At 39.9% G+C, this 9,575-nt stretch overlaps 1 protein-coding gene across 1 annotated transcript in view; it reads left to right on the top strand.

Moving 5' to 3' along the window:
* Positions 1-7,500, top strand: part of PPP3CA (protein phosphatase 3, catalytic subunit, alpha isozyme) — a gene marked incomplete at its 5' end in the record, with an annotated part of 115,173 nt that extends 107,673 nt beyond the window's left edge. The window contains 2 exons of the mRNA XM_009703340.1: positions 2,486-2,515; positions 5,735-7,500. Of these exons, the coding sequence (XP_009701642.1) occupies positions 2,486-2,515; positions 5,735-5,928 (224 nt within the window). The remainder of the gene's footprint in view (positions 1-2,485; positions 2,516-5,734) is intronic.
* Between the last annotated feature and the right edge of the window lie 2,075 nt (positions 7,501-9,575).

Below are 9,575 nucleotides of genomic sequence, written 5' to 3'. Positions count from 1 at the left end.
GAAGTGCACGCTTTCCACAGTTTACAGCATCTTTTGGGGGTTTTTTTTTGTTTGTTGTTTTTTTTTTTTTTTTTAAGAGCAGCCTTTGATACGCAGAGTACTGAAGGTTCAGCTTAGATAATGACACTCAAACTCTTAATCTGCTTCGTTCTTCCTCATAGAGAATCACCAATGGAAAATAGCTCTAGCATTAGATTTTCTCTCCTAGCAGTTCTAGGTGACAGCATGAGAACAATTTTGCTCTGATTTAAGCCCAGGTGAAGGGAGGCTCTTACAAACCCCGCACTTGCCTTGTACACAAACACAGTACAGATTGTCAGTTCAGTTTTATACCAAGTGCTTCTTGTTACAGGAAATCTGTAAGTCTATACTAGGGCTGCCTTTGATGAAATATTCCACTTGGAATAAGGAACTGCAAAGTATTTAATTTACTACTGTAAGCTCTCCTTTTTTTCTGTGCGTATTGCTGTAGAGTATATTGCCGGCACACAAGAATGTCTCTCGCTTATTGAGGTTCTGTTGGCAGTAGATGTAAGAAATAGAAATGCTTTATAACCTTAACACAGTCTCAGCCTCTTGTTTTCCTGTTTCCTTCCTGGAGCATTCTTTCTCTGTATTTTTCCCTTTACTGTCTCTTTTACCTAGAAGAATCAGGTACACAGTGGTAAACCTTCTTTTCCCCTTTTTTCCCCTTCCTTTTTTTCTTTTTGATGACTTGTGTGTTACGGACATAGTAACGTTCTGCTTTGAAAATGCTGCAATATGATTCCATAGGATGCCTTTCTTCATGGGGTTGCAGTCTTTACCTAGGCTTTTCTCTGTATAGTTGCTTTACATTTGTCAGAAAATTTGGTCCAAGGAAATTGCTATTTGTTGCCCTGGAAAATATTAGGAATTGAAATGAATTTGAGCAAATTGCCTAAAGTTCTTGTTACAATGGCTAAAAGGAAAATCTCCTCATACTGCAGTATTCTGGCTTAGTAAAACATTACTATACACAAGCTTCTACATTAGTTAACACGTAGTACCCCATTCACCAAATAATGTGAAGTTCACATAGTCCCTGTTAAGCACACGTTCATAATACCATACGTATTAACAGAAAACATGAGTAGTATGTTCTGTTGTGGAAGTATACATTTTAGTCATTTTTTTCTAATGTGTCCGTGCTGGTTTGGATCTGGTCATTCATTTTGATTTCTCATCCTAGTTACTGTGTTTCCTTTTCTTTTAAGTTTGCATTGGTTTCGTTCCTTGATTTCTGCCATCTCTCTTGCTCTGTAGCTTGAGAGGCGTAGGCTTACCTTGGTGCATGCGGGTTAGCTCCTCTCATTTCCCCATGCAGCAAGATAATAGTATACATATTTTAGTATTGATCTCAATCCATATTTAACATCCTAACTGCAAAAAAAAAAAAAATTGTTTGGGTTTTATGGAGCACAAAAAAAGCTTTTACGTAGGGGAAAATAAGACAAAAAAGAAGAGAGGAATTCCTTAAAACTTGGCTTCCTGAGCTATTCTCTAAACCAGAGAAGTTCTTGAAAATCAAAATTTCTTTTTAAATGTTTGAGCTGTACCATTGCTATATTGGGTTGCATTTGCTGATTTGCATCAGCTTCTAAATCGCTGACTGTAGAAACAAATTCATGCCAAAGCTGATGGGTAGAATTCAAATGAAATTACATCTTTTAGAAAAATGAATGGTTTCAAAGCAGTGGTGACATGGTATTCATAACCCAGCAGCAACCTCCCAACTACAAATGTTTCTCTCTCTAACCAGGCTTTGCAATTTTGGAGGTCCAACAGCTTTCAGTCTTGTATCTATGTCCATTGATTTAAATAAAATATTAGAAGAATACTGTTTTCAGAGACTGGACTGACAAAAAAGGACACTTACAGATGGAGCGGACTGGCCGAGATTGCAAGCAAAGGCCAAGCTGTTTGAGCAAACTCTGTCCCATGCTGTGGGGAGGTTTCTTTTAGTCAGGAGAGAGAAAAAAATAATTCTGAGAAGTTGTGTATGTTGTTCTCTTGCCTTACTGGCAGCTAATACTTTTCAGACTGACATCGTAAGTGGTACGAATTTTGTGTGATGGCTTTATGCCATTTTTCGTTCTCTTTTGACAGGGCAAATCAAACTGCTCTTATTCAGAGCTGGGAGAATTATAGATTGACCTTTTCAGGTCCGATGTGCAATATGGAAGACATTTTCATTTTGTAGTTCGAGTCAAAAGAAAACTACTCAAATGTGTCTTTAAAAACTTGTAGTTTGTGAAACTTCTGCTTCAAAACAAACTATAGCTTAATTCAATCTGCCAATTATTGTTTTTGTGTAAGCATTTCTCTGTGTGTCTGTTTTGCCAAAATCCAGCACTTACAGTAACATGAGTGTTGTAGCTCCTTTGCTATTCACTGACTTGTTCTTAGAGTTAAAATCCTCTGCTCATTTTTCTTATTCGTTTTGCTACCCCTTTCTTCTCTTCAGCTACTGTTGAGGCTATTGAGGCTGATGAAGGTAAATTGGCCAGTCCCCTTTCTGTTGGTGCCACAACAGATAAGGGCTCTGCTGGGTGTATTCATTTTGCTGTAGCTTGTACAGATTGTGTGGGTGTTGGGCTAACAATTGTGGCTCGGTATTAACCAAAATGTAATTGCTTTAAAGGGGAAAATGTGTTTTGTTTTTTTGTTTTTTTGTTTTTTCTGTTGCTGCTGTTGTGGTTTTTTTCTTTCTGAAAGTTACAATCACGTTGGAATTGCTGTATGTTGAAGTAAGCACTGAGTAACGCCACAGGAGGAGATCAGGGGACTTGGATTTCACGGGACATAACTTGGCAGCAGCTCGTAAATGCTCTGTGCCACATAGCTCAAAAGCTGTGCGCTGGAGGCTGGGTCTTGTCTCCATCCCGAACCATCCTCAGCGATCTCTGGTCGAGGAAAGCACACAGCTTTCTAGAATTATTCTCTCTTTTTATTGGTTTTTTTTTCCCCCTTTTTTCTTTTTTGCTTCAGTTTGTTTTCTTTCTTTTAGGTTACCAGTAAAAAAATTTTATTAGTCTTTTGTTACAGTTCAGCACGTTTCTGTTTCTCTTTAAAATAACATGAGACATTTGTCTGCAAGATGTCTGCTTCCTCTGGTAGTGGCAGTTTACGCACTGGGTATTTACATTAGAGCAACCATTAACACCGGCACTGGCACAAATATAAGGTGATTGGCTGCCTCGGAAGATTTCTGAATGTTTAGTACTGAAAACTATGGTGCTTTATTGACAGACCTCTAATTTAGCCCTCAGGCAATATTTAACGCTACGGTTAAAACCTAAGTAATCACGTATTGCAATGTAGATGCGCAATATTCATTCAACATTGTAAAATTTTGGAAGAAGAATTTTCAGAATTCCCCTTTAAAACAAAATTCTTCAGTTGTATTTTGTTCTTGCCCCTCTCAAATTTTCTGTGAGTATTTTTTTTTTTTCAGTTAATTAAAAAAAAAAAAAAAATCTGATGATTGCTGTCTGTTGGTAAGATGTGCCCTTTTGGCCAGTTGAATCTGGTTTTGATTTTTGTAAAGCAGTGAATAAAATTACAGAACAAACAAGTAAGAGAAAATACAACTGCTTTCTAAATAGCAGTGAGTAAGCTGCTATTTATGTTGGAATTATCTATTCCTATCAGCAATCTCTAATCTGCAGTGTGCATTCTCGTTGACAGTTTGGCTGTTTTCTGTGATTTTCTGTGACTATGTGTTGTGTTTTAGTATACTCTCGATGTAAACTGCTAATACTCGTTGTCTGACCAGCAACTACAGCAGAGCACCTTCTTCAGTTCTACAGACGATAACGTGTCTGCTTGAAATACAATCGATTGAACGTGCCCCCATTCTAGCAATATGCACCCTTCAAGTTAATTCTTGATTTCCAATCCTTGCTAGTTAGACACCGTAACCGTAGTCGTAACGACTAGTCTACGTAGACAAGGCTAATGATGGAGAAAATGTTTCGCCCTTTACCAATTGTCCCTCTGCGGTTTGATTCAGGGCCCGGTAACACCAACTGGGCCGTGCTACTGGCAAGCTCCAGGACACAGCAAGTGTTTCAGCTTCAACATGGCCATCCATTAAACTGTTGCTTTAAGGGATTGGCCTGGGTGCTTGTTAGACAGCTTCATTTTTTATGGTAGAAGATAAAGTAAAAAAAACAAACCACCAAACTTGGAAAAACCTCACTGTAGGGCTTGTTCTGTTTTCACTGCTCCATCCCTGCTCACTTGACTAATCACCATCACGTTGTTGTTGTTTTTCTCAGTGGAAGTATAATACATGTTAAAACCCATGCACTTCACAAGGTTCCAATATAACGTTTGTGAAACTGGCTAAGGAACTAAATCCTGAGGCAAACAGGATCTATCCATTTTCACAGAAATGGTTGGCAAAAATCTCAGCATGAAAATGCTTTTCTCGCTCCCCACAAAATGCAAGGAGTGGTCGATTGGTACCAGGGATGTTTTGGGGTTGTTCGCTTTTTTAAAGCAGAAGTGACCAGCTTGTCCAGAATCGGGACTGCATATTGAAAGGAGAGCAGGAGTACTTTGGGGTAAAGAGAAGATAAAGGGAGGGAAGGAATGTTGAATTTGATCTTTGAAACTCCCCTACCATTTTCTCCCCATTTCCTGGTACTAACACACCATTTCTGCTCTATGGCATGTTAAGATAGAGGCGTAGCAAAAGGGCCAGTTCTGGAATTACAATGCATTGGTTTGGTGCAGATAAGAGAAAAACACACAGAAGGCTATGACAAATTATCTACGGAGCTGCGACCTACTATTTGCCTACAGTGCTTTTTTCTCTTTTGCTTTAAATCTAAAGATCTTCAACTCTTCAATTAAAGAGAGAAAAAAAACTAAAATAAAAATCATGCTCTACAAATACATTCCCCAGCCCGTGGCTGCCGTCTGAGGTTGGTGTGACCTCATCAGTGTTGCTGATGAAGGGCGGATCATAAGTCCTCCAGTTCAGTTGGAGCTTTGGTCCTTTGTCAGTGATGTTTCCAAAGTTAAATTGTACGAATGTGCCAAAATGACAATAGCCCTGGTCCGTGTTGCTCAGCGTTACTGCTCTTTGACTCAAGCTGCTTTCTAGAAGTCCAGGGACATGTCGAGGAGGGTCACTGCCCCGAGCGATCGACAAGCAGCTCGCCTGTGTTGAGAACATAAGGCAACCTGTTGTAGGGTCGCCCCAGATCTCCCATAGCTTTAACGTATATCCCGCAAACTGGCCTCGCCCTGTCATCACCACCTGTAACTGGCTAGCACTTTGTCCCTGGTCTTTCAAAGTCAAGTGGGAGTTTTGCCTGATTAAGGATGTTACGGCAAGGCACGATGTCTTTACGGCTGTAAGTGTTGACGACAAATGCTGCCTCACGGGCTCACGGCTGTGCCCCAAGCGTGGTTCCTAATTGCAAACCGTAGTTTCATGTCAGCTTCTTAGCGTTTTAAGCCGAACCCCAGTGGACAACAAAATATTGGAAGTTGATCTTGGTGAAAAAAATAGTTGTGTTGCAAGAGACGGTGGTGGTTAACCCCCAGCTCTTTCTGAGTACGGTAAGGAGTGGGTCGTGTTGTCAGATCTTCTCATTGCCGCCTTCACAAAGAAGGACTTTCGCACTCATTGCTAAGTTGGGGGAAAAGCTGCCAAGAGTTTTGCCTTGCTAATTTTACTTTTTAATAATCCTTTATTTAGCTATCAAAGGATTTTCACCCCAGCATAAGATCACTAGCTTCGAAGAGGCCAAAGGCTTAGATCGAATTAATGAGCGAATGCCTCCGCGCAGAGACGTGCCATCCGATGCCAACCTTAACTCCATCAACAAGGCAATCTCCACAGAGACTAATGGCACGGACAGCAACGGCAGTAATAGCAGTAATATTCAGTGACCACTGTCTGGGAGGGGGGCTGAGCTGCAGGGCGCGATGGGGTTGCTGCACATCAGCAGTGGGATGTTCTTGCCTCTGATAATAGCTTACTTGCTCTGGGGGCCAGGTGTTGGATTCAGTTTACAAAAATCATCTACGAAGAGATCGTCAACTTTAATTTGGTGGGAGGGGGGGTGGGGGAGAGACACCTCCTTTGGATATGCCTTTAAAATGCTTGTAGAAAAAAATGAAAGCTCATGCTGGTATATATTGCAAAGTTAGGGGAATGAACATGTTTTCCTACTGCATTGGGAACGTCTAGATATGTTACTGAAAGGCCTTTTATTATGTTACTGGACATGAAAACTTTGTTTAATTTCTTACTAACTATTGTACGTTTACAGTTGCAGCACTAAACATGGAAAACATCGAAACATTTTTAACAAAATGTACAAACTAAATAAGGACTATTTATTGATAATGTTTTGCTACTCTTGTCAGACAACGGCTATGAAATAAATTAGGCAGTCTTTAAAAATATAGAGGAAAAAAAAAATTAAAAAAAAAAAGAATGTTGGAAATTTGTTTAAAATGCCAAAAAAGAGAGAGAGAGAGAAAGAGAGAGTGTGAGAGAGAGAGAGACAGTTTAATTTTGTACAGATTATGCTTACCTCAGGTTTCTTTAGTGTGCTTCAATGCCCTTCTTTAAATATAACACTTATCTTACTAATTTGGCAGCAATTATCCTTTTCTTTGTTTAAAAAAAAAACTGGAATAATGATAACATTTATCTTTTTTTGCTGTTTATATTTAGGGGGGTTTGGTTTGGGGGGTTTTCTGGGTTTTTTTGGTAAATCAAGTCTTGGTTGTGGCTTGCTGAATTTAAATATTTATGAGTGGTGCATTTTTAAGTATAGTGAACAAGACACCATATTAAGTGCAGTGAAAAGCATCTATATTCTGTAAAAATCTGCCTATGCATGTTTTTTAAGAAAAAATGGCTGTATAGGCCTGTATGGGACTGTAATGCGCTTAGTGGTCTGACTTATACTGGAAATGTATGTATACTGGCGTACTTTATATTCTCTAAAAAAAAAAAAAATGCTTAATGCCTTTGAAATTTTGTAATCAAAAGCTTTGAAAAATCTAAGGGGAGAGTATTCTTAAAGTTTTTAACATAAGCTTGTCAGTGCACATATAGATGGGTAGCATGTTTAGCAAACCTTGTGAAATTTAAATAAGTTTGTAGTTACATGTGAAATTCTAAATGCATGATAACTGTTAATGTCATAATGGTTTAGTCATTTTGTTCTGTTCTGTCACGTGCCACAAAATGTGTAATTTTTTCACTTTTTTCCCTTTGTATATCAGTTACGGGTTTCAACTGGTTCATTCTAAAAAAAAGGAAAAGAAACAAAACAAAACAGTCCATTGATATTTTTTAACAATTGTATAAGTGCCCAAGTAATTCACTACAGCCTACAGCCTTGCCTTTGTAATTTGACTTCGAAATGTTGGCAATCAAAGCATGCACTTGTAACAATGAAAGAAGCATTTTATATTACTACTCAATAAAAATGTGCATGAACTTAAGCACTCTTCCCTTTCTTGCTGGCTCAGTCGCAGAAGCGCACGCAGGCACCCGTGTGTATGTGCGCTCGTTGCTCTCTGTTCCTTTGGACAGGAGAAGACCGTCAGTGTAAGAGAAGAATGACTCGTTTCACGATTCAAGGTCAGTTCTTTACTAAGAAAAAAATTCATTTATTACCCAACTGTTTTTAGACTGCTGAACATGTGCAGACTTCCCTCAAGGTCCAGTTAGAAAGCTGGGTTTTCACTAAAATGAGTAGGAGATATCCCACGAGTGCAGAAGAAAACATGCCCTCTGTGTACTTTCCCCTCCCTCATCTGGAGTGTTTAAAAAAGTCAATTGATATCATTGACAATGTTCCTTTAAGGGGAAAAAAAATACAATTTCAGATTTCAAATGCTCTCTCTTTTAGTTAGAGGTGAACTGTCAAAGCTCTGCCTTGTTCTCATTTTCTCCCTAACTGTGCTCAGCATCCTTCCACAGTCCGTCGTCCTGCGAAGAACCGATGGACGATGCCAAATGGTGCAAAGTTGTGGGTATTGCTTTAGCCCTCCTTTCGGGTAGCATTATTAAATGTTGCCTCGGTGCCTACTTTCTTATGCGTTTGTCCCACTTTAGCTCTTGTTAATTTTGACGAAATACAAGAGGTGGCAAAAATAAAGAGAATTCATAATCATACGGGACTAGGAAGCTAGATCAATTTTAGATTTAAATTTTTATTTCAGATTGTATAGAAATATAGCACAGGGGAGAGGCACGCAGAATCTAAGTAGTCATCTGATCAGCGGGGCTGTTCACCTGGTGAATGAGCATGTTCTCTGCAAAAGGTAAAGGTGACAGTTTGAGTGACCAGGTTACTTGCCGGTTCGGTCCCACGTGCCTGCTGGCCGAACAACTGCAGGGTACCTCAGGGACACGTTTCTGTAGAGACGTCTGCGCTAGCGCTCGGCGGGCACTTTCTGCAACCCCGAGCAGTACTGTTGGGCAGTGCAACGTGTGCTGTCTGGTTTCATTTAAGTTGGGCCCTGGCAGTTGCCCAAACCAATTTAACAGCAAGAAAGGGTTGGTTTTTTTTTCCTCTCGTCAGTGACAGTGTGGCGTAGACCTCTCAGTTGGTAGACTTTAACCCAAAAGATCCATGATAGAAATCAGTCGTGGGTTTGCAAATGTCCGCTGTAATGGCCGAAGAGCTTATGGGTAAGGGAGGTAGCCCAGGCTGAGTAATGTATTAGGAAATGTACACAGTCTGTCTGGTCAGTAAGGACATTTTTGAACTTTTTATATCTTAGAAGAATGACAAATGTCCTGAGCATGGGAAATAGCAGCGTCCCATGTGTCCAGGTAAGATGGCCTGGCTCTTTTCTGGAGTGAGCCCCGCCGTCCTGCCGTGGGGCAGGTTCCAGCCTGGCTCTGAGGGGTAGTCTAGGCTATACTCAAATGCTCCTAAAAGGACAAAAAAAAAAAAAAACCTTTCCAAAGTTATCTCTTTCCAGGACATTCCATCTCTTCCAGCTGTCCTTCCCTTTCCCTGCTGCAGAAGGAGCTGTAGATGAATTTGAAGATAAAGCCTGGTGCCTCTGAAGGCTGAGTTCTGGATCTCGTGGCCTCACTCAGTGATGTGTCATGCACTGGAGTGTGTCTCCCAGTACAGGTTTCTTCTTATCAAATATGCTACTTTAATGCCAAAACTATCATTGGCACCTACATCAGGATTTACTGTATTTTTAACCACTTTATTCCCACTGTGTGAGATAGTATATTAGATACGTGTATTATATTTTCTGCACTATCATCATTTTCCTTTTTAACAACTATTAAACATGAAATGTCTTAGCTCTTAGCATACATTTTCTGAAGAAAATAACATTCAGATTTTATCCAGGGTTTCCCCCAAAATTGCAGTAGGTTTAACCCTGCTTAAGCTTGTGCCAGAATTGCCAACTGTCAGGCACAGATAGAAATTCTGTCAGGTTTTTCCTTGAGACCCTTTTTTGTTGCCAGAGGAGGATCGTCTGGAGCCTCTGGAGGAGTTTGGATATAATTTAGCTTTCTCCTGAGAACCTGGCCAGTGAAATTG

Source organism: Cariama cristata, unplaced genomic scaffold (genome assembly GCF_000690535.1).
Source record: "Cariama cristata isolate BGI_N322 unplaced genomic scaffold, ASM69053v1 scaffold6737, whole genome shotgun sequence".
NCBI classification, from domain to species: Eukaryota; Metazoa; Chordata; class Aves; order Cariamiformes; family Cariamidae; genus Cariama; species Cariama cristata.
Note: the sequence above shows the minus strand (reverse complement) of the source record. Positions and strands in the feature narration are given on the sequence as shown.